Source organism: Sinohyriopsis cumingii, chromosome 2, assembly GCF_028554795.1.
Source record: "Sinohyriopsis cumingii isolate HCF-2022 chromosome 2, ASM2855479v2, whole genome shotgun sequence".
Lineage (NCBI taxonomy): Eukaryota > Metazoa > Mollusca > Bivalvia > Unionida > Unionidae > Sinohyriopsis > Sinohyriopsis cumingii.
The window spans coordinates 115,377,892-115,404,681 of NC_142962.1; the positions used below are offsets into that span (position 1 = coordinate 115,377,892).

The window sequence follows — 26,790 nt, forward strand, 5'->3', positions numbered from 1 at the left end:
ATTAAAAGCATCAGGTAAAATTTTCTCCCAACGTGGGGCATTTCTAACCATGCAATTAATCTCCACATGACTCAATGTCTTTATTACTTTGTCTGGATTTTGCAAAGTATAATCTCTCTCTCTGTCTGTCTGTCTGTCTGTCTGTCTCTCTCTCTCTCTCTCATGTTTGATTCACTTTGCGAACCATCTTCACCCGAGACCTCACTGCCAAACATTCTGTGCTAAATACTGTTGTCAAACTCAACTGTGATTTGTTGGTCTAGATACTATGAATGGACGGGTCAGCCTTTTAAAAAATCGGAATGAGACCCTTGGTCCAATTTGAAGGAAATTCTTCATTTGTAATTGGCACATCCAGTTCCACAAATACAGGTTCGCATAAATTCTCAGTTATACTTTCGTCTTGTGTGTTTACACTTTACTCTAACATAACGGGATCATTTTCTGATAAGGCTGTTGTGAATATTTTAAAGTATTAAAAAAAGTCAAAACAATCATTTGAATGATTATTAAAACTTTTAGAACTTTTAAAAATTATTTCAAAGCTGACGTGGATTTCCTTATCGTAAATCATGCAATGTTTGCCCTCTTGTTCTAAAATACAGTACCTTATGCGTTCGGCAGAATTTTTGTATTCATTTTTTCTTCATTATGAAATTCCTTCTAGTTACTTTCGATTATAGGATTTAATTTTAATCAAATCATTTTCGTAAAGTTTCCATTTGTTTCTACATTCACCATTAAACAAAGGAGCTTTAGCTTTAATACAAAGATAACATTTCCCACCCTAACAAAGCACCTTTTATTTTCAAAATATCGAATTGCACTTTTGATAATAAAGAGCGTCAATGCTTTAGCTTTCTCAACGATTGATTTTTAATCTACAAGTCCAATAGTAATACCATTAAAATGTTCATCCTATTCCACAATGTCACTTTGTATATCAACTAGGAACGCGGTTTTAAAATCTGGATTCAATTTGTTTTGAAGCATTGTACATTTTACATAATCCCGATGATTAATTGGAGTTTTTAAGTTGAGGGACAATGGAAGATGATTTGAATGTTCTGTAAAACTATAGACTCTGAAGTTTTTTAAAGGAGCACAAAATAAAAAAATTCTGAAAATTTGATGGAACTGTAGACCGTGTAGAAACAGTTTTAACCAATGCGTCGTACTTCATGAATTTTTGCTGTAGTTCATATTCTTTATTCGTTTATTTTTATTTTCATATATCACATCACATAAAGGACCTTTAAAACCAATGTTTAACAAGTATTCAAGCGAACATGACTGGCAGTAACTCTCATATATTATAGAATCAACAACCATTTTTGCCTTTTAGATTCGTTTTGAACTTAGCTTACACTGAGAGGAGTTTAATAGTGAATGATTCTATATATACGTTACCTATAGTGCATCCAATGAATGAGTTTTGTTTCTGTTTATAAAATACATTTTAATTTGTGTTTTTGAAAATGAAAATGATTGTTTGTAAGAATGTTTGAACGTAAAACAGTGTTGCTGTCCAAGATCATAATATAAATCATGTTATGCATATTTGATTTAATTATATCTGATTTAATATATATTTATTTCAATTTAATTGTTTGTTTGTCAGTTTTAATTTTTTTATATTTTTCATTTTATGCTATTGTGGTCGTGGGTTCGTTCCCCGGCCGACTCATAACGAAAACTCACAAAAATGATACTAACAGCTCCCTTGCTTGGCGCTCAGCATTAAGAGGTTAGTGTTAGGACTGGTCGGCCTGGTGTCAGAATAATGTGACTGGGTGGGACATCATGCTACATGTCTGCGGCATGATGCCCCAGTGCTAGACATCACTTTAAACTGCCACACTGCAGATATCGTAGCGATATGACTGCAAATTGTCAAAGCAACGTTAAAAATCCAAATCACAAACACATACACACACACACACACACACACACACACACACACACACACACACACATGCTATTGTAATGTAAATTTATTCACTAGAGATGATACTTTTTCCAGAAAATAGTTTGACCATAACTGTTCGTTTTAGTAAACACAAGGTTTTGACCTAGCTCCTGACCTTGATTCCAAATCAGTAGCAACCACGTAAATAAGTTCTATTTTTATTTTAAAATTGGTTTTTGTCGAGGTCATGATGGGACTACTTATTTATGATGTAAACAATTTTTATATTTTATTTCTTAGAGTAAAATGTTTGGTTTTCGTCAGGGCCACACTGGGTGTACGTGATCTTTAACAAGTAAATAATTTCGACGAGTTTCTGGAACATGAACACGTGACACCCTTTGGGGGTTTAGAATACGATGTAACCTTTATTTTGGAGAGATATTCTTAGTAGTTGGGCTCTAACACTGGAAGTTGTATGTTGTGCTTTTTGGAGTTATTTCAAATTACTTGGATTCAAAAGGATTAATTCTTTTTTTCCTGGAAAATACGTGTGCTCCTATGAAATTGTTGAACAAGGACAGCTTTTATAAACTTTATTCCGATTTCCAAAACCGGAGTGATATTTCTTGTTTCTACAGGGAACTGTAGACTTCAACATTACGTATTACAGCATACGTCATCGTCTTCCATCTTGGATTCTTCGTCGGGACTCGAACTTGAAATCATTAGAACATTTTGTTATGAGGACTTCAAAACTTTTATTCGTGGATTATTCTTGGATTAGTTTTGGATTTGATTATTAAAACCGTAACTTCATATTTTTTCATTTTTACATAATTTTCCAGGGAAATAAATTATTGTATTTTTTCAAAGCTTGTTGTTTTCACTCTTTCTTGTGTTACTGTTTATTCGAGCCTAAACACGTAACATAAGAGTAATAATTTCAGTATCTTTTTTGAATTATGATCTGAAGGGAAAAAATCAGAATTTCTTGTTGCCAGCTTTAGTTGACTTGTAATACATATTAATCCGCATCTTCATTAGCCAATTTTCTAATATGTCAACCCTATTTACACCTTGGCGGATCGAACAGATCTTTTAGTGATTAGTCTAGCGACATTTATTGGATTTCACGAGTTGCCTACCTTAGTAAGTAATGCCAATTAGCCAATAGCGTGTAACAGCGGTGACTTGTATGACGGCCGAAAATGGCAGAGGCAATTGACTTCAGAAGGATACTGTATAAGTTTAACATCGAAAGTGTGACTATGTACCACAGAGAAGCCATTACAGGTGTATTTGCTTATTTCTGGGTCCATTCAAGGTATATGTCCCCCCCCCCCGTCTCGATCATATAGGAACAGTGTTCAGATTTGAACAACTTAATTTTGATTGAATGAGGTGGCTTGCCTCCGCATCCATTGAAATTCTCCGACCTGAAGAATAGACGTATCTGCTCGATCCGCCAAGATGTAGATAATGTTAACATAGCGGAACCTTGGCTAGCGAAGTGAGTAATCCGAAAGAAAATAAAAACAGCCATCACAAATTACCATGAAATAACCTACTGACTGTTTGACACATAAACACAAACTGTAACAGCTTTATTTGTCTAATTACGAAACTTATAATAATAATAATAATAATAATAATAAACTGAAATGTGCATAGGTTGTCTTTTGCAGTTTTACTTTTCCCATTCACTATTTGTATGTACCTCACGACCATACCTTCTTCTGTCATGACAATTAAATAGAAAAATTTATATTATGAACAATTGGAATATCATATTATTGGGTTATCTCTATTTTCAAATGGACGAAATAGCTTGTTTGGTTCATGGATACGCAAACCTAATAAACCAAAAGCTAAATCGTATACCTCATAAGCGTACAGTGTTTGTTTACAAAGTAGTTCCTAATACACGATGATATTTTTAGACAGACGTGACGTGCAGTATGAAGCAGTGTAGTATAGAAAAGTACTGCACAATTATGAAAATGAAAAATAAAGTTAACGGAGAATAAAATGAGCATATAAGAAAAGCATTGTCGTTTAGTTAATATGTGTGGTTATTAGTTATATCATTAAGTTCACAGATATGTAACTTTGTTTTGTGTTTGTCATATCATAAAAAGCTGTTTCATAGAAAGTGTACTTTGCAAACTATAGATTTTTTTCTAAGTATTGATTGTATTTAAACCTTTTCATTGTTATCATTGACAGTCGTGGTGTTTAGATAAGTATAAAAATAACATGGCTGCTATCCCCATGCAACTTTTAAAAAGGCGGGGACTATTTCGTCATATCTGCCTTTGTAATGCAATTTATCTCGTACACTATTAAAAACACAAACTTGAAATTTTGGAATGATACTAATGATAGTCTTTAGATTTACATAGTGGGTTTAGCAACTGTCTTCAATGGATCGGTTTCTGGGAATACTTATTGTTTGTTAAAATACAAGAATTTAATGTTTTGTAGGTAGAGATCTGAGTTGGTTTGCGTCATCTTCGAAACCATACTCGATACTTTAAAAGTATGTTTCGTTACCCAAATAAAATTAAATTCGTTTGTTGAAAAGTAGCCAAGAGAGGCGACCTGTTCAAAGTATTTCCTTTTAAATATTTATGTATGTGGTCCTATTGGAGAATTTTTTCTAGGGCCCACACAAATCATATCCACTGCCCTGCATCTATGTGTGTGGATTCATCTGTCCTCAATGTACATGCTGAAACTCTTAACAGCTCTATTTGTGAACATTACACTTTCACTAATAGTGATCGGTATGTGTTTATCATGTAGATAAACATATTGAGGGCTCATCGTTTTATTATTTTATTTTAAGAGAGAGAGAAAAAGAGAGAGACACAGACAGCGAGAGAGAGAGACAGACAGACATACCGACAGATATATGCGTATAAAAACTGCTGCAGTGCCAGGAGAATACATTAATATGCATTTAAACTCTTTCATACCATGGGCGACTGCAGTAGATGCTCCTATTATTACACGAATTAAAGTGAAATCATAAACTTCCATTCGCTCCGTTTCCGTTACCAACTTGATTTGTCACGCGACCCATTATTTACACGTCGACACGCTCTATTTTTAGACAACATAAGCCCAACGTCGAAGTTTGACCGTTATTAAACGCGATTTTTAGCCTTTAATTTTCAACGTTTTAAATCGAACAGATAACAATAAAGCAGTGTAAAATTTTGAACATTATGCAGTAGTGCTCCTTTATTACAAGATAACTAATTGCCAGAATTCAAACACAATCCATTGTACCTTTTCCGTTTGTTGTGAAATATGTTTACTCAGCCTTATCTGCATCGTTAGCTAATCCTCCATTTAAAATGCGCATACCAGTGCTTTTACTGTTTTGGTAATGATTAGAACTCTATTGTCCAGTGCCGAGATTTTAGTTTCGATTCTGTCCGCCTTTAGCTCAATGTTATCTACTTCTTTAATCTTTCTTCCATTCTGTACACTTTTTGTTAAATTTTCTCAAGGGTATTACTGCTCCCCTGTTCCCCTTGTCTTGTTGGTTGTGTATGTGAACAATCCCTTGATGCATTTGATCCATGAGCGCTGGTGGATGAGTGTGAGGGAGATTGTGGATGATAGTAATGTAGTGGGATCCCGGGGTGGGGTGGGGGTGGGGTGGGGGCTAATATATACAGACTGGGAAGTTTATGAATATTGAGAATACGATGAGTATTGTGGATGCTGACCACCATGAGACTAATTCTCAGACTTAACTACAATATTTTGCTGTTGTTGATTGGGATCACTGTCTTGGGAAGGGACAATCTGATTCTTGTTAGCTGAGGGGACAACATTATTTTGGACGGAATGTTTGACAAAGAGTTGTCAGATGAAGCTAGCATGCAGAATGACATCAAACATAAAAGAGAGACAGAGACACCAAGTACTTAGCCGCTGAAATCTGGTATTGAAATTTTAAAAAAATTCCAAAGTAAGAAAGACTCAAGGAATCATGGCAACATTCAATGCATGGTTATACCCCCCCCCCCCCCATGTTCGGAGAAAACGTTATCCATGTTTAATTAGACACATAAACTGGAGTTTACCTGGTTACTTTAACGATACTGGATGTTTGTATCATGAACTAGATACCCTTCATAGTTACGTCACATTTATAGACAGCTAATTAAGGGTCAGACAAATTTGTACTATAAACAACACAGATAACAAGGTGTAAATATTACAGGTTCCCACATTCTAACAGGACTTGTTGTACATATCCACTAAGCAGTCCCCAGCCCATGCATCCTGTGTCGTCACCACTTTCTTTTTCCTCTACAGCTATTAAATATGATCTTCAATATAGTGGAAGTAGGTACGAAAAGTGTAATCAAAGATTAGCCAGTGACATTAATGCCCACCTTCTCGCAATTTTATATCCAATAAACGTGTACGTGTATGATAAATACAGTTATTGATTACTGCAGAGAGAGATGGATGATCACGAATGCTCTTCTAAAAATGACAGGCACTAAGCTCGGGCTGCTGACATACATCGGCATGCAAACTTACATTGAGACGGTAATCCATGGCATCATTTAAATGGCAAACCTCCGTCAGTTGAAAGCGAACAGCCCAATGTGTCCAAATAATGACAGCAAAGTTTCAGGCAGATGGATTCTCTACCTTTACTCAAACAAACTCCATGAAAGGACCATAATACAAAGTCTACCAATTGGTGGTTTTAAGTGGGTCTACCCTCGCACACTTTAATCATTTTCAGCGGACGCACCAAGAGACTTCGATGACCCAGAGGAGCTTGAAGACGCGCAAAGCTGTCAATCTATACCCAGGAGAGCTGGCTGAGTGACTATCATCGCGGTTTAGTGAACAAACTGGGCTGGGGGCGGGCACTTTTACTGAATGCGTGAAGCTGGTTCCCAACCTGCAAAGAAAGTAACGCTACGTAGCCCCTTATCGAAAGCTTTACTTCTACACCAACCCCCGAGCGCATGTTACCATGTCCAACGGACATCGGAGTTTAACCAGAGCTCGCGTAGCACCGTACATTCAGTTCAATCGAGGGACAAAAGGGGCGAAGACAAGCTGCGTCGCCTGGTCGCCTCCCGGGAATTCAAATTTGGATAATCGTCACCGGCAACTTTGCTGCTCTCCATTCAAAATAGCTTGGTTGTTTTTTTGTTTTTTTTTTGGTTTTTTTTTGCTGTTTTTTTTTTTGCAACACCTTGAGTCACCTGTTAGCCGAGTTGCCTAAGTTTAAACAACTACCATTTCAATTTGTCAGAGGTAAAGGCGAAAGGAAATGATATGCATCACACTTCACACGTCTATTTCCGTCTCTAGCTATCTGATTTTTCCAGGTTCGCTAAATATTTTATGATCATCACATCGTTGTTATGAGTTGCCCAGTGGCCGGAAGTCGCATAAACCATTCTGTGGTACAAGCAATTGCAGTCGCTGCTCTTGCACAAGATGAAAGCATCATCGTCTGGGCGTACTGATCCCCAAACAGTAACATTAAGCTGCTCCACAATGTCATGTTCACGACGGAGTTCAGCTTTATCCTTCCTCAGATGCACATCCTGTTTAGACAAGGTCTGCAATACTGAGCCCATAAACTCCTAGTCGGGGTCAACTTGTAGCAATTTTGAGCAAAGCGACCCCTGTTTTAGACACGCGACTTTCGAAGTTTCACCTGTGGTCAAGAGATCGGCCTTCTTTTAACAACTGTCCATATCAACCACGGGTTTTGGTAGCTTCTGCTAGCTTCCTGGTAGCTGCCACGCATTCCAGTTACATTGCGGGCTAAAGTACATTGCTGCGAGATTGACACATTTGGACGAAGTGTCAGTTGAAACAGAGCCATGAAATACAAAGCCTACATTGCAGATCTGGACCTTGTATGAAAGGATCAGATAAAGATCTCCAACGATTTAAGAGGGGCGTTTCGCAACTAATTTACATTCTGGAGACCATTAACAAAATTATAAACCAGAATTCAAACGCACCGAACGGCTGTGAACACTCGTAAACAGGGTGTCAACGTAGCCTCCATTGTCACGTACATGCTCTCTTTATTTGCAGAAAAAAGAAAGCAAAATACTTTTAAGAAAAACCAACTGCACAATTATCAAGAAATAATTATGTTAATTCTCTTAAGGGCAACATCGGCGACTGTGGATTAAAATAACACAGAGCATCACTGCTTCTTTGCAAGTAGGGGTCCCGGGTTGCCGAGTGGCCTAAGGTGCTCGTCTTTACAGATCACTGACATTTCACTTCTGTCCTCGTGGGTTCTAGTCTCGGTTCGGTCATTGTGAATAAGTGAAAAAGCTTGCCAGTACTTTTCCATGGGCCGATGGTTCTTCTGGGGCTTCTTCCTCCACCAAAATGTATTGGACGCCATGTATATCCTGTCATGTGCTGAAAAATGGCGGTAAACCTATAAAAAAAATAATATAAACAAACAATGGTTTATAGTAATTGCATCTGTCTGCCTTCCACCATTACTGTATTATCAAATTTGTAACAGACTAATCACAGATCACAGCATATTAAAACAAAGCAAAATTTCATTGACTCATTCAACACATAACTTGCTTAAGTAACGCCGCCTCAAAAAGAGGCCATCTTTTGATCGAACGACAATAAGGAACTTTCAAAATAACCCAGTTACTATTTATAGTGTGATCTAAAATAGATTGGTTTTGTGGGGAATTGCCAGTTAGTGAGTTATATATAGGTAGTCAAGAAACAAAGGGAAATGAAGTTTATCATAGCGTGTAAGCAAATCTTTAATATTTCGCTTTATTTTAACATTTAACATTCCAGTTCCTAATAGTTAAGATGGTGCCTGGTTTGATAGGAACAAAATAATTACGGACCTTAATTGCTGTGCGGATATTTTTAGGCGTCATATTTGATATGGATACAGGTGTATACCAATATACCAATATCAGTTGATAAAATGTCTCATATAGACTTTATTACACTCCAGAGTAATAATTGTATATTTATTCGGAAGAGAGAACCATGGGTGAGGGGACAGAATGAACAGGTAAGCAGAAAAAATAGTGCTATTAACATGCAGTTATGTTTTATCCAGAATAGGGTGGATTACTGTTTTGTTTAAATTTACCTCAGTTAGTGATTGGGGTCACAATTGCTGAACACTTAGTAGTGTTCTTAGTGCCAATTACTGTGCAATGATGTTTCTCCTGCAGTAGAAATCGTAGGGCATTTGACTTTATACATAATGACTTCATACCCATTGGAACTAGTTCGGGATACTAAAATAAATAAGTTTGCTCTGACCAATTCAAACTAACAGTTTAATAGGTCATAGTTTCTCAGTTTTCTCAATAATATTGTCCCGTGATGTTTTTTCTCTTCTATTCCATCCACCCCTACTGTTCATCACTGATGTATCCAATCCCCCACCCCTTCCCACCAATTCTTCCTTTACGATCTTCCGGCTAGCTCTTTTGATGCATATAATTTCCTCCCTTCTCTTATTATGCATGTGTTTTCATTCCTTCTCTTGGAATTGATATATTTTCCACCTCCATCTTATGATGTACGTATTTTGACCCTTCCTGTTATGATGCATGTATTTTCCTTCCTCCTCTTATGATGCATACATGTTCCTTCCTCCTTTTATGACTGATATACTTTCCTTTCTTCTCTGACGATGGATATATATTTCAATCATGCCCTTCTTTTTAAAGAGTGATTATATCCCCCTCGCGTAGCAAACACAAATAAGGACACGATAACAACATAAAAACGACATATGAAAAGTATTGTTATTATAATGACATATATTTGTTTTGGGTTCAGTGTGCCTGTCTCCAATATATATATATATATATATATATATATATATATATATATATATATATATATATATATATGCACACACCCATTGCATGCATTAAGTCTGCTATTACATTCTGACGTCTGATTGGTCAGTGATTGGCACAAGTCAAGAATTGTCTTATGACGAAGTATGGGTATCACAGTTATATTTTTTATGTCGTCCTGTTTAGCTGTTGAAATATTGCCCGATGTATCCTACGGAGTTATTAGAAAAGAAAACAACAAATACTTATTGGACTGTATTGTCTATATCTGTGTTACATAAATACTTATCAAATACCTTCCCCGCTTTTTTTTATTGGAAAGAATTAGAAACTGAGAGTGTTGCCTTTCGAGTAAACATCATACAGATATTTTAGTATGTTTCATTTAACTAAATGCTATTTATTTTTAAGCTAACTTTCATTTTATGTCTAACAACACAAATTTTGTATAAAAAAAAAAGAATTGTAACTCTAATTTCTACTCTTAATTGTCCATCTTAGATTGAGGATGAAGTCTACCGTATTATCAGTGAAAAATATCTCCACCTAGGAACTGAGTAGGCAAAGGTCTGCGGTCACGTGGTTTTCTGATAGATTAATCTCTACAATGATCGCATGAAATTAAAAGAAACTTTTATCTAGATCTATGTTGTTCGCAGTTACGTTATGCAGCAGCAGTTTGTACATGTCGTTATATATATATATATATATATATATATATATATATATATATATATATATATATATATATATATATATCCTTAGGCACTGACCATTTCTTTTAGGGTATATGGCTAGGGAAGAGGATGAGTGGAGGAGAAGGAGGTTGATATTGATTTCCGAGCGTAGTATTTCCCCATGTAAACTTCACAACATGAACATTTTCCTGAACTAGAGGGAGCTACTGTGTTTTTATTCGTAGCGCTAATGGCTGTAGATCAGAAGATCTTATGGCATGGCATGTTGTCCGTCGTCTTTCGACTGTCCGATCGTTGGCACAAATTTGTTATTGATACTCCTTCTAAAGTACCTGGAGGATTTTGATGAAGCTTTACACACGTCTTCATCCAAACTTCTGATTCAATGAAGCTTTACACACGTCTTCATCCAGTCTTCTGATTCCTCCTCATTGAAAATGGTACTGATCGGAAAATCGTGTTGCTGATACTCATCTGGAATTGATGGTCATATGAAAATGTTTTTTTTTTCCTAAAAGACGTCGAATGATGTCTTGTTGGTCATACACGAGACCTGGGCCGACCTGATGTCCAATATGACCATCATGGCGAAACTAGTCTTATCCATAGCTCTTCTGAACGGAAAGTCATACTGACAAAGTGTTTCACCAAAAGACTTTTTATTGCATCTAGTTGGTTCTGAATAAAAATTGTACCGATCAGGCATCAAAAATGGCCGCTATAACAGCCATTTTGGAACTTTTTTTGTTGCCCTGCGATGATAAAAAAGAATCGGGCTTTATTAAAAGACTACTTATAAGATATCTAATTATTTCTTAATAACAATGGCACCCATTTGCAACCCATTATGATTATTACGACTGCTATCTTAATAACTTGTTAACAATACTTCTGTTCAAACAGTCATATCGACATGATAGTTTCACTGGAAGTCTTCTTATGACATCAACTTGGTTCCAACAAAAATGGCGCTGATTTGACCTCTATTAGTGTAACCACATGGGCCATCTTGAAATGTGTTATCGCTGCTTCTCCTAAATGGGAAGTCCCGTTTTATCTCCTAAAAATCGCCACGGAAATACATAAAATAATATATTTAATCAAAATTGTTCAATATTTCAGTCTTTTCTTAGCTCAGTAAATGCTACACGTGCAATGGCAATCTGTTCCATCACAAGCAGTTTCACACGGAGTTCGTCACCTTTGTAGTCTTAAGCATTACGTTTCCTTCGTTGTAAGTTTGGTTTTCGTTAAAATTATAACCTAAAGTAGATGGATAAAGCTACTTCAAAGACGTTACGTACGTAATACTTGAATTAATCAATATCTTCGAGTAGTCTGTAATCGTGCATTTGGAAGCGAGTGCTATTTATATAGCCATGATAATGCCAGCTCGGTAAGGAATTGACTATCGGTCAGAAGAAGACGTTAATTCAGTTTGTCCATAAACATGTTAGTGGTAGAAAAATATCTGAAAGAACTTGAATGTACATGTTGTCTATCGCAATTGTTGACGATTGAAGACAATCTTTGACGAACCTAAGCATAGGTTTTAATGAGCCTGTCAGTGATCATGTTTGTGAAAGCAATTTCGACCGAAACATAATGATATTATGATTCAGGAGATGGGTTGTAGGAAAGCAAACTATGATTTCTGAGAAGAAGTGTTCGTCTAATAATGTATGCCGTAAAGAGAGACATAACTGGACAGGTGAAATGTTATTGTTGAAACTAAAAGTGTTTTATGCAAAGACGGAAAGTTTGTGTTTGGAGGAAATACGATGAAGAATTGGCAAGTTACCAATATTTACTGGGCTGCTTGAGTAAACCAGTCCAACGCCAAATACAAAATTCTTTGTGTTGTCATTGCATGACATGAAATATTAGATTTCCTTTACGACTACATTTAATAAATTCATTATAAAGCGACGACAGCATTCCTAACTAATTTTAGGAATTTTGCAAAACCATTTTTTAAAAATTGAAGTTCTCGATTTTAACACTTGTATATAAGAACGGCATCTAGCTGTTTTCATTTATTCTTCTTTCTCACAATGCTTTAAAGAAACAATTATCAGTTTCAACGGACGGTACAAATTGTCAGAAATCTCGCAAATTATCCACCACACGTAGCTTCCAACACCAAAATTGAGAATATTTGCCCCCTACCGTGTGTTATTGAGATGGGAATACTTCTATATCGGTAGTTGTACTATAGGCTAATTTGATTATTCTGATGCCAATAAAGCACACCGTATACTTTGGACGCATTTTTTCAAAAGAAACCTGAGCACAGTTTACTATGAGCAAAGGTAGATCTGGTAAAAAATAAAATCCCCAACAGGTATTTAATGCACAGTATAAAAATGAAAACAACATAGCCACGGTAGTCAATATTTTCATTAATCTTTTGGATGTAATTTACAATGGCGATGAGGTATCCTTCGTGCTGGGAAGATCGGGACGATTTGAACTAGTTTACGTGCACCACAAGTGACATCTTCCAATCATTGTTAAGAATGTTGAAGAATGGTTCGATTTCTAAGGAAAGGAACCAAAAGAATTTTGGAATTAATGTTGTAGTGAAAAAAGATTTGCGTCCGGGTAAGAGAAGACCCCAATTCTCATATATGCACATGTCAGTTTTGGATCTAACAATCTATCATTTTAGTGGTACTCGCATTGAGGCTTGTCTAGCGTGTGTGATAGCGAGTTGGCTCTCTTTGCAAGTCACACGACCGTCGCAAAAGCTTGTTATCAAAATACTGAAATCAGTTTTAATCGATTTTGATAGAACCTGAACATGTCGGTATATCTTGCCAATATCTTAGCAGATTTCCTCTAACAAAGATCATCAATTTCAAACATACTGATCAATATATATATATATATATATATATATATATATATATATATATATATATATATATATATATGCAGTTTCACATTTTTGATATTATAACATGTGAACATCTCACTTTGTGTGATTCTGATTGGTCCAAATAAACCCATGAAATTATTATTGTGCCGTATTCTCTTTGCTCATTGGCTGCGATCGTGGAAAACCTCTTCAACCCCGCATTCTGGAATATTTTGTTTTCATTGAAGTTTTCGGCCGCTATTTTTAATTCGACTCGCGAAAGAGAAAAGGGGAAATATGGTCTCGTCTGTTTAAATATTGCTAATTTATCCAACTAGAGGTTTCTTATGTCATGTATAACATATCGTAACATGAGAAATGGCAACACATGAGAAATGGCAACATCCCAATACAAGAATAATAACAACAAATAAAACTACAGGTATTACTCAGATGATAGCGAGGGTGGGAGTGGGGATGGAGGGGTGGTATATCTGTAGCATGGAATCCACCCTATATGCAAGCTTGGTTTAAATGCTAACTTACTTAAGTAAATAAACTCACCTTTGTTCACAGAAGAATGTAGACATAATCCGGTCTCCCTAACTAACGGAACTTTATCCAACCACAGCATATTTGCGCGGCAAATACTTGATGCAAGTCCGACTCAAAAAGAGATTTGCTTACGTCATCTGTATAATCTAATTTTCCAAATCAAATATTGCAAATATCCGGTCACAAATACAGTACAGTAAACATGTGTATTTCTGCATCCAGTAATCTTTTCACAAAAATATCGCAACAATGTAATGTTTGGTTGTGATGTGAAATGTCAACGCAAACACATGTACTGTGATGTTTAGGCCAGCTCAAGCCGGTACCGTGCACCGAATCAAACAAAGTGACATCACACGCATTGGAGATTTTGTGTTGGCAAATGTTTTGACTTCGTAAAATGTTCTGTTTATTTGGATGGACTCATAATCTTTGATTTATTGTTAGCAAAATTATATAATATACTTTTACTATTTCAACTTTGTTTGTTGAACGCACAACAAAATGAGTAGTACAGCGTCAGAATAAACGAAATTATTCATTCTTTTTTCTATCTAAGTAATTTCTACTGAAATAAAACTATGTGATTAAAAGAATCTCAAATGGGTAATGATTTTGTATTAAATTTATGAAACTCGTTAAATAATGTCAGCTCTGACCAATCAAATTACAACATTCTTGTCAATTTTCATCATGAAATCTCATCCATGGATGTTGTAAAGCCTTACAAGGCTCCCAAAAGCTGGACAATATTCAACTCGTTTTATAAATTCAATATTAAATCGTTACCCATTTGAGATCACGTCTATCTATCTCTCTATCTATCTATCTATCCATCTATCTATGTGTATTCAAAATAAATTATGTATTTGACAATATAGGTTTTCGTTATAAGGAGACTTCATGAAACAAATATGCATTATATGTAAGTTTTTAATGTATCTATATTTTTTATTCTTTCAGGCATGCAGGCTATACAACATCCATGGATGAGATTTCATGATGAAAATTGACAAGAATGTTGTAATTTGATTGGCCAGAACTTAAATATATGCTCAGATCTAATTCATAAAATGTTGAATTTAAGCGTATTTTTGAGGGAAGTAACTTGCTTTTACAGGTCATCAGAAATTAGAATGTCGAACCCTTGAAAAACCTATAAAACAAACATCTCATTCCAGTGCTTCATCGAATCCAGATAAGATCATGACGAAACTGCTATCAAACATTTAAAGTCAATTAATAATTCCAGCTTTATTAGCATAAGAAAATCTTTCACAAAAATGACATTCGAATATAGAAGCTTATAGATCAATTGAAATGAAAAAAGTAAACATAACTTGTATTTTTTAGACGAATCCTACCACGATTGTATAGCCCTTAAAGCTCCAAAATTAGTGTATGTTTCCTGCATTGAAATTTATTTTGTGATAACTTGTCTATTGATCTTCCATCAAGGGAGACTTTATTATGTTGTGCCGTGTAATCATCCACACCAGAAAATAGCTGATGATCGTGCTGTTGGTTATTTATGAAGAATAAAGCAGTTCATAAAAATGTTGATTGGCAGCCCAGTAAATATTGGTAAAATTCACAATCTCAACATACTGATTCTATGAAATTTACTGTTTGCTAAACACTGCCCTCTTCAGAAAGAAAATGTATGACATTGCAAGGGATTATATATATATAATGCTAGCTCTGCATGTGTGCTATTTAACAAAATGATCGATGGCGTGATCATCATAAGTATTGTCAGATAAATTAATAAATATATTATTTTCTGGGGCTTCGGAATCAAATTACGTAAATGCTACATCAGTGGATTCGACTGTTATTTCATTTCTCGACGACAGTATCAAGCTGAAATGAGTTTCTCTCTGGAAATACGATCTCACATACATATTTTTAATTTTCTGCTTTTGAGTTACAGTAAATAGTCTTTATAGAAACGAATTGTCTGTAAAAAGTATTTCGCAAAGTTTAATAACATGGGTTATTACCATGCAGATTTGAGGTTACATAAAGCACATTTTTGTTTTCTTTCGAAAATGTCTTTAATCGTTTGTTTATAATGCTTTGCCAGTTTCAGTAGAGAGATGCACTGTTAGAAATGCATATCTAAGTTGTCAATACAACTGTACATACATACGCCTAATTTTGTGCTTTGAATTTCATAAATTTCAAAAACATGGATTATTTTCATTTAGGTTTGTGGTTACAAAGAAACGACATTTTATTTCCCAAAATATCAACAATCATTCGTTTAAAAAAAAATAGGGAAACAAATAATGCTTTGCCACTAGGATCGCCTGTGACGCAATGTCCGACTATATTGGACTGAAAGGGAGTGTTTGGGTCCTATATGGAGGTCACCTAGTGGTCACTCCGAGACGCTTTAGGAAGGGTCAGCAGGGGATTTGCTCCGCCCATTTGTTACCCGAGTCTAGCCTCTTTGTGCTCACAGTGTGCAGTTGGGTTGACACGAGCATGCTAGCTCTGCTCGTGTACGGGCTCCTCTGTTACAACCTTGCTCAAGTGTCAAAGCAATATTTTTTCGAAATATACATTTTCGCGTTTGTTTTGTCCTTGATTTACGTCGATACGTTAGAAAACGTCAGACGGGAAATTATAATTGCCAAGAAAAGATTCCAGCTTTGGTGTTATCTGTAACAATTCCCGTACATTAGCTACACCTTTGTCTTATTTTTACCTTTCCGAATTATGTAGATTTTGAAGGTGAGAAGAGCCTCAGTCTCAAATTTTATTCAAAGAGTGAAACTACGTTTGAAAAGTTTGTTTGTATAGGTACTATTTCTTTTTAGCCCACAAATCCTGAGGGCATTCCGATGAACAAAAGCCCTGATGCACCATCCTGCGTATCTAATAATGGAGGCCATCTTTTTTGCCGAAGAATGCATCCCCAGATGGTATTCCAGCTCAGACTATCTGGGACCTCTTAGAAGGGTATGGTTTTATCAACTTTGTATATTAAGCAGATTATCTTTCTTGTTATTGTCTTTGCATTTTGTATGACATTTTGGGGATTCATAAACAGCCTTTACCTTGCATAGCCATGATTGTCCTGATGTGGCGATAAATCCTTTAATAGATATAATCCGGAATGCAGGTATACATTCTGTTTTGCACAGTCAACAATCAGTTTCAAATCTGATAATAGGTATGTCTCATCAGTCAGAACGATATAGATTTGGTACAGACCAGTGTACATTATATCGGTGTTATACTAGCTTAAAATGCTGCATGACAACTGAAAGTACGGAAGAGAGGTTTTCTTAACGGTACCCATTGATATTTTTAAACTTTGTTCGTATTAATCAGGATTTAATAACGCTAAAATAACTGTATGTAATTTTGATTTTTAGCTGGTAATTTGAATCACCGTTTTATGACACGGAATCCGATTTCATACATGTTCCTTTTGGAACCTAGTTTTTACACATATCACTCTGCCGTAACGTCTAAGTTCCTAAACACACACAGTTACTTGAATCATTGGAAGACATACGCTGTGTACATTCTATATTGAAATGGAAAAAGGCTCCTTCAGAGATGGCGTCACAAAATCAAATATATGTATATTATTGCATACCAAGAATATGGAACAGTGATCATTTGGGACTTTCAGCCTCTGTCCTCAAATGGTTATGCATGTATATGATGATGCAGGCATGGATTCTACAACGGTAGAGCATGATACATTGTGTAGAACTTATTGATTTAGGCCCCGATTCTACAACGGTAGAGCATGATACATTGTGTCGAACTTATTGATTTAGGCCCCGATTCTACAACGATAGAGCATGATACATTGTGTCGAACTTATTGATGTAGGCCCCGATTCTACAACGGTAGAGCATGATACATTGTGTCGAACTTATTGATTTAGGCCCCGATTCTACAACGATAGAGCATGATACATTGTGTCGAACTTATTGATGTAGGCCCCGATTCTACAACGATAGAGCATGATACATTGTGTCGAACTTATTGATGTAGGCCCCGATTCTACAACGATTGAGCATGAGTCATCATGTCGAACGTATTGATCTAGGCCCCGATTCTACAATGGTAGAGCATGATACATTGTGTCTAACTTATTGATGTAGGTCCCGATTCTACAACGACAGAGCATGATACCTTGTGTCGAAATTATTGATATAGGCCCCGATTTTACAACGGTATAGCATGATCCATTGTGTCGAGCATTAAACGATAATGCGATCAACAGAGACCCACACTTACTGCTGTACGAGGAAAGTAGGTGGTCATAAGTGATGTTAATAGATTTAGTAAAACTATGAATATATCGACTTTTCTAATGACTGAATTTTTTCATTTACAAATGAAACATTAGTAACATGTAAAATTAACAATCCAGCAGAAAATATTCTGTGAAATGAATGTGTGTTATTTAACCACATGGCAGAGGGTATGATCGACGTATGTATCAATGTTTAGGTTCAGGAAAGGGACCTCGGAAGTGTTTCAGTAGAGAGATAGACTGTTAGAAATGCATATCTAAGTTGTCAGTACAACTGTACATACATACGCCTAATTTTGTGCTTTGAATTTTATAAATTTCAAAAACATGGATTATTCTCATTTAGATATGTGGTTACAAAGAAACGACATTTTATTTTACAAAATATCAACAATAAAAAAAAATAAGGAAACAAATAATGCTTTGCCACTAGGATCGCCTGTGACGCAATGTCCGACTATATTGGACTGAAAGGGAGTGTTTGGGTCCTATATGGGGGTCACCTAGTGGTCACTCCGAGAAGCTTTAGGAAGGGTCAGCAGGGGATTTGCTCCGCCCATTTGTTACCCGAGTCTAGCCTTTATTGTGCTCACAGTGTGCAGTTGAGTTGACACGAGCATGCTAGCTCTGCTCGTGTACGGGCTCCTCTGTTACAATCTTGCTCAAGTGTCAAAGCAATACTTTTTGAAATGCACATTGTCGTTTTTCTTTTGTAATTGGTTTACCTCGATACATAAGAAGACATCAGAAGGGCTGTTATAATTCCCAGGAAAAGATTCCTGCTGAAATGTTATTTGAAGCAAGTTCCGATTTTTACTGCACTTTTGTCCTATTTCCACTGTTCCAAATGATATAGCTTTGCAAGCACGCTGAGGGTAAAACAATTCAGCTGATACAAATAATGGAGCCAATTTCGTGGAACTTTCTAGATGACTGTTTCTGCAGCACACCTACATGGCCCTTGTAGCTCAGTGGCGTAGAATATACACCATACTTCCTCCCGTGTGTTGTAAGAGGCGACTTATGGATTAGTCACGTGATGATGGTCGAACAGAAATGATCTTGAACCTTTTAGGATCACTTGCTTTATATCTAAGGTTTGACTGTGTGTCGTTTGCCAACCCCAGTGTTAATATCCTTTTTGATAAACTTAGTTACGTGGAACATTGCATGGACAGTTTAGTCGTCATAAAACGTAACAGTCAAGTAAACCGTTGGAATCGTCTACTGAACAGATTCCTTTATAAATACCGTTCTTTAGTAATTGTATATCGGTTAATGTTAATTGGTTTATTTGCTCAAATGTATAATGAAGAATTGAACTTTTCAAAATTGTTATTAACACTAACAGAGAGAAGAAATATAAATATAAATATATTTAACTTTATTAAACATTATAACTTATTCACCTTTTCTGACCTACGACAACTGATATTTCACTTTTTTATTACCATTATTGAAAGCGTCGTTGGAAGTAATTCTTTTTCATGTTATTACCAAAAGCAACACTGATACGATATATAAAAAATATAGTTAAAAAATAGGGCGTGGATGTTAGGAGTAGAAATCGGGTTACCTAGGAGTTCTTGTTTGAATCAAAGTGCATTTTCTGTACGTTATATATAGCTGACATAAGTTACTTAAACGATCTTGCGTAAGCAAATTTTTCCTGTTTCACTAAAGTTCCATAAACTACGCATTAACTTACAAACTTACGTAACTTTAAGGCAGGCACCTACCTGTCGTATGTTTTGCGCAAGGAAGAAATGGCGGCTTTTATTATCTTTGGGCTTAATCAAAATCAAAACGAGTATTCAGGGATACAACACCGGTCCTCCATACCTTAGATGACCTAATTTTAATATAAATATATCGCTTTCAAAGAAACATTGTTCTTCAACTGACAGATTTGGTGAGAGATGACATAGAGATAGGGCCAGACTATCCATAGGGTTGAGTGGTCAACGTGCCCAGGGTCCCCGAGTCTTAAGGGGCCCCGTATAGTATCGTCTGATTTTACAGGCAGGGCCCCCGAGGCTCAAGGGTTCCTGTATATTATCGTCTGATTTCACATGCAGTTTTGTCAACAGTACTTTGACCATATCTGTGGAGAAGGCCGTTATGTTGGCTGTGCCCAGGGCTCTGAAAGACCTTAATCCGGCCCTGCATAGAGAGACACTGAGATCTCATCCGCTAGGCTACCACATGCTGCCCCCTTCTATTCAAATTCCAATATGCCACTCGGAAAAACCATGCAGCAAATAGCCAATGAGAATATATTAGCTGACATGGGGCTGTCGGGGGTAATATTTTAGAAAAGACTCTTCAGCATGCATCGTATGTGTGAAATAAGAACAAAAAGTGACAACACAAAATATTTAAACGATACAGTTAGTAGTATACTAAAAACATGTCAAATTGCTTTTGAACTAGCTTTTGATTTAACGTTGTATAGAGTTATGAAGTCTTTATAAATGTACGTCCTGGGACTGTAAAAGTGTTGTCTCCTCTCCAAATATTATTTACAAACATTTACTACATGTTTAGAAATATTCATTAATACACTGGAAAATGTGAAATTTAACCTAATAGGAATGTTTAGCAGTGCCCCTCTCGTGTAGTCACGAATCACTATCTTATATCGAAGAACAGAATGTAGCTCAATTTCAGACTGATAACAAAATGGCGGGCCACTACCATAATTTAAACTGTAGAATACCGTACGTAGGGAAAACCAATAAAGCAAATTAACTTTTGATCAATATAATGAAGCAGTAATTAATCTGACTGATCGTTTTGTAAATACTTTTCATGCTGCCTAACAACCTATACATACAGATGTTCTGTTCTATTCAATCATCTCTTTAACAATATTGGTAAACTTATTCTTGTGATTAAATGCACTATAATACTTATGCAATCTGATTAAAATCAGGTCTCCACTGTTATACACGAAGATCTGACAGCAACCGCGTAGGAGTCATGTTCTGATAACCTATGGTATTATCATAATCGCTAATTTTATCAACCAGTCAGATGAAGTCTTATATCTTCGTGTTTGGGGGACAGAACAGAGTGGATGAAGAGCATAAATGTGTACCGAACGTTTTGATTCACTTTGAGATTTTTAAAAGCTGTATTTCCATTGGCTAATTCAAAAGGTTACCAGAACATGACCCCTAAGCGGTCGTCGTCAGATCTTTCAGTAGGACAACGGAGATCTGATTTTAATCAGATTGATTCTTGTGTACACAAACTGCTATTTTAAGATCTATTTTATACTCATTATATATATTTTTGATTATATTTTTCTTTGAACGATTTTTAAAATTGTGTTCTTTTTAATAATAATAATAATAATAATAAACATTGGTAATTCTTTTCTACTAAATTGAAGTAATGTTAACGGGGAATACAATAACATGCATATAGATGCTGGGTACGAAATGTCCCGGTTATGAATGAGGTATGCTACCCGCTGGACTCCCCCACCCCACCCCACCGCCCGAATTTCAGTCAGCACATTATCGTTTAATCATTATGTATTTTATAAAAATGTGCGTGGTAAAAAGATGGATATGTGTACTTATTGTCTTTTTATGACTCCAGGCCCTTGAGTCTTTGTATAATTTCTGTAACATAATGTCAATTAAATTAGGAAATATTTTGTGTTCTAACACGGGGAAACCATTTTTTTTAGTGTAAATTAAAATCACGGAATTTTTCCGAGGGGTGCAGCGTTTTTTTCTCGAATATGAAAGAATTTTTATTCTGTAAATGTACATTCGTCTTATAATTCAGTTCCAAAGATTTACAATGAATATTACAATAAGCAACTTATAAATAATAATAATAATAATAATAATAATAATAATAATAATAATGATGATGATGATGATGATAATAGTAACAATATAATGGTTTTTGCTATACCTTAAATACAACATTAGACAAACTTTTGATTTTCCATATTCACATCGGTGAATTGTAGACATAAGACAGCTGCTAGAACCCGATTTTTCGGAAAAGATTTAGTCATTATTTGTGTTGACAGTTCGACCCAAAGGATATATAAAGATATGAAAGATTATCTTCGGGCAGCATATGATTGCCATGCTGGGTTACTCTTCAGGGGTGGGGGAAGTGTTGCTGCATAAAGTGATCGCTAGTATGAACTGGTATATGAGAAGTTTTTAACTTTGTCCCCATACATTATAGTGACTGAAAAATGAGTTTTCTTCTCTTTAAAATATTCTTAATATTGTGACATATCGAGTAGGAAACATTTATGCAATATGTATATATACGGTACCTTTTCACGTTATCGATTATATTACCAGCCTTTATATTAACTGGCGCGTAGTACTTTACCAAATGTTTCAAAATGGTCTTCAAGTGATAGCATGCTGTCACAAATACGGTGACTGACGAAACCACGGCATAATTTTTGTAACCTGGCTTTGGATTGGTCTTCCATGTACTAAGTGAATTGATTGGCTAGGTGGGATACACAATGCTGTGTGCTTGTCGCTCTGAGAGCGCACTTCTGGTCGCTTAACTGGGGGCCTAACAGCGTTGAAGTCCTTGTGTATGACGGTGCATGAGGGAAAGCTGATCCAAACTAAGTTATTATTCGGTCATTTCTGCTAAACGAAACTTATCTTGACAAGATTCGAGATTGTTATACATTACGAGGGAGCATAGACTTCATGAGGATTTTACAATATCATGTAACAGGTAAATATGCATTTCTTTTCTTAATAATACTTCAGCATATAATTCATACTTGTATATTAAGATTAAATATCTTAGAACATATGTGGCGTATAGAAAGCACGATCATTCATTGCTAATTAAATAATACAGTTTAATGTAAAGTATTTTATGACATAAAACATAATCAAAGAAACATATTTTTGTTGTATATACTATTTACTGAGGCATAGTAAAAACCCTATCTGTTGATATTTTTTCATGCGTGAAGCAGTAATTATTTTCACTAAGCTTTTTTGCAAAGTATCGATTATGTTTTTATACTGTCATTATACCTGTTCGCCCGCCAATATGTTACTACATCTCCCCTAAAAGCGCTGTTTAATAGAGTCACGAAATTTTGTAGTTTTATGCTGCCAATATGGTTGCCGCTAGAGGGATGTTGTTTTTGCCTCTAGTACTTGGGGGTGGGGGGTCAAAATTTAAATATGCGAAATTGCAATTTCATTTACACCGTACGATGTTTTCTGACCAAACATCGTACATGCGGTCATAATAGGAATGACGTATATTATATTTAGCTGATTTGGCATTATGAAATCCAGGCCACTGTCTGGGGGGGGGGTGCAAAGGGGTGGGGGTGAGTACAGGAAGGAAGATGGAATATTAGTGGAGGCCTTACGGATTAGTGATGGCAACAATCGCAGGTGCTCTGTTTATTATTGTTGTTGTTATTATTATTATTATTGTTATTATTATAGATACTGAATAGACGCTCTAACAAGCTTTTGACCAAACGACCAGGAGGAACTGAATGAAAACGAAGAAAATGGATTTCAGAACCCATCGACAATGCAGGTTTCACTGTATCAATTGTACTTTTACAGGATCATTGGAAGAAGTTACGTGGCACGAAACTAATGACCATATAGTTCATTTTGAATTGCTTGTGATATTCATGTTCAATTCCGATTTGAAAACATTGAAAACAAGCAATAGATTGCAAGAGCTTTCATCCGATCTACGATATAGAATGCAGCAGTTAGAAATGAGAAACAGATCCGTTCCTGCAGTTATCGACGTGCTTCAGAATAACATAGATGAAATGAAGAGGACAATTCTAAACGAACAAGAAAACAAGAGACTTCATACGGAGGAGATTCAAGAACTTAGGCAAAACATTGTAAGATATGGAAACAGTATCCAATTTTTGACAAAACATGTGGAACAGGGCCACGACAGAGAAGCTGTTTTAATGGCTCGCCTGGAAGAGATGGAGGTTGCAATGAGAGAAATGAGATCAACAGCCACTATTGCCACTCCCCTAGCCTCCCGTTTGGCACACGACAGCCATGGATCGTCAATTGCGGAGCAGAGCGTGGAAGTCAGCGCAAACACTATTACCATCCGCAGATATGAAGAGGAGAGACAAAGGGCCATGGCTGATAATCGTTATGTCATTAATAGCAATCCGTTCTTTACTTCCAACGGATACAAAATGTGCTCCAGGATCTACCTGAATGGAGATGGAACTGGCACCGAAAGATGCATGACGGTGTTCTTTGTGATAATGAGAGGAGATGATGATGCTTCCTTGCCCTGGCCATTTGAAGGGATCGTTACGCTTCAGATTTTCAACCAATTAACGCATACATATTTAGAGATAGACAGTTTTAGATCGGATCCAACCAGCCTGTCTTTTCAAAAACCAACAACAAAGAAAAACATAGGTTATGGCTTTCTTAAGGCTGTTCCGCACACTGAACTGGAGCAGATGGTCTGGGAGGACATCTTAGTTTTAAAACTCTCTGTCATCACATGAACCACATATGTCATAGACTATTAGAACTTCATTGATTTCTTGGTTCAATGTTTAAGGCATCAGAACGTGTCATGTAACTAAAGTATCATGAATTCATACAGAGATATTTCTTTCTATACTGAACTTTTAGTTTTCCGATACTCCGCTAAGAACAAATCATCAAAGTTTTGAGATTGTCGTCATTTCTAGCATAAATTCATGAGTAATACAAAAAGATAGTTAATATATTTAAATTTTAAAAATGCATTTTCAGCAATTGGGCACCAAGCTAAACGTGGGAAGGGGAAGGGATGACGTTGGGAGATGGATACAATTTTCACTATCCACAGTTTCTCGCTAAATATTTCGTCAGTTTTTGATGAAAGAATTTTCAAAAACTTGTGTGACCATGATAAAGCTTTTTATTCATTGTATTTCTTACACCATTCAGAATAAAGATATTGCCATGGAAGAAGCCGTTGTCTACTTTGTCGGATATTTTTAAAAATTATTTGTGTCAAAGACATATGATGTAAGGTAATCGCTCATATATGCCTGCTATAAGGCGAAGTTTAATATTATTCGATGTTGGCTTTCCGTTTGTCTGTTATTAAGTTCTTTTCCGCACAATAACTAAAGTTATCCACAATTTACAGCAGTGCTGTCCAACCTTTTTGATACCATGGGCCACTGGAAAATGTTTTTCTTGAAGCCAAGGGCCGCAGCAGTAAACTTAAAAGCAAGGACAGGCCGCGGGTTGGACAGTACTGATTTATAGTCATAAAACCTTTTGAATGATTTGCACCTGGGGAAAAGAAGAACCCTGTCTATTTAGGGGTGAATAGGTCAAAGGTCGGGGTCACTGTAACAGAAAGAGGAAAGTGGTTAATGAAACAAATTTCATTTCTCTATTTGGAAGACTATTATCCACAGCGCGGGATTATAACATAATCTTTAAGGTATTCATGTTGTTATTAATTTCCAATATTGTGTTGTGGGATATTCTATGAATATGACGACCTACGAACTCATACTTCGTCCATGTTGAAAATCATGATATTCAAGAAGTTGTGCACGTTTGATGGTGCGAAGTTTAAGTAGCATTACTGTTCTTGCCATGTTCTTGTCTCTGTTTATTTATCTCCATGCCCTTTCTGTCGGCAACGTTTACATACAAACGCTCATGACCATTATAGACCTTTCTTGTAGATAGTGCTTACTTTGTTACCTCCTCATAGCCGATAGGTGTCAGCAATAGCTTCGGACAGTAAGGTGCTGACCAAGCCTGGTTACCGAGCATGCAAACTTTGTACTGTCGACTAGTTATTTCAAATTACTTAATAATTCATCTCATGTAACTAACACAACCAATACGATCCTAGTGTCATTCAAAAGCAGATTCCCAATGCACACATTGATCAATTTTAGTCTTCTATTGAGAGACCACCTCTCTTAAGATTCTGTAATTGTAGTAACTTAGTGCTATAAAGAGTTTCACATTTTGCTGTGTGCACCTAAAATGAATAAATTATTTTAAATATTTATGGTGTGATACTGTTAATATATATCTCAAAACAATAACATAAACTGTGATTGATAAATCAATAACATATACCATTGTTTTATTACATGTGTTTATTGGATTTATCTACATGTAATATCTACATTATAAATAATTTACTTTTATCTGCTTCATTCTTTCTTCCATTTACTTTTTCCTCGGTGATCATAACACAAACGTACTGATACGCGCTCAATATTCTAATTGATACAGATATTACACACTGAAACAGCAATTAAATAATCAAGCATGATACAATGTAGTGGTTTTGACAATAATGTATCAATCGATAGTTTTGGTTTGCTTCTTAGAGAAGGTGTGATTGACAGGAAGAGGTGATGTTGATAAGAATTTTTCAATTTGCTGCATGGTTTGTTTCTTGAATTACTGAGTAAACAAGGTTACAGGATAGGCTTGATAGAATATATATTGTCTCTCGTTATTAAATTATATTTTACGCAGAAAGGGGTGGTTTGGGACAATAATTTAGAAGGTAAAATGGTATTATTATACGAGTACTAGATATAA

General features: G+C 35.9%; 1 protein-coding gene across 4 annotated transcripts; it reads left to right on the plus strand.

The window, feature by feature from the left end:
* The first annotated feature begins 8,664 nt into the window (after positions 1-8,664).
* On the plus strand, positions 8,665-25,176 carry LOC149805646 (TNF receptor-associated factor 3-like). Of its 4 annotated transcripts, XM_089950297.1 has the most exons (5): positions 8,665-8,709; positions 14,866-15,486; positions 16,728-16,869; positions 22,727-22,924; positions 23,662-25,176. In XM_089950297.1, exon 5 carries the CDS (start codon positions 23,715-23,717, stop codon positions 24,720-24,722), a length of 1,008 nt encoding a protein of 335 aa, XP_089806423.1. In that variant the 5' UTR covers positions 8,665-8,709; positions 14,866-15,486; positions 16,728-16,869; positions 22,727-22,924; positions 23,662-23,714; the 3' UTR covers positions 24,723-25,176. The 4 variants fall into 4 exon arrangements, with proteins under 4 accessions (XP_089806423.1, XP_089806421.1, XP_089806424.1 ...); XM_089950295.1 differs by having other exon boundaries at positions 14,866-16,869; XM_089950298.1 differs by lacking the exon at positions 14,866-15,486 and having other exon boundaries at positions 8,686-8,709.
* Positions 25,177-26,790: the final 1,614 nt, after the last annotated feature.

Bases quoted from the DNA above. Each gene is read 5' to 3' on its own strand.
- LOC149805646 (XM_089950295.1), top strand. From the start codon at position 23,715: ATGAAAACGAAGAAAATGGATTTCAGAACCCATCGACAATGCAGGTTT.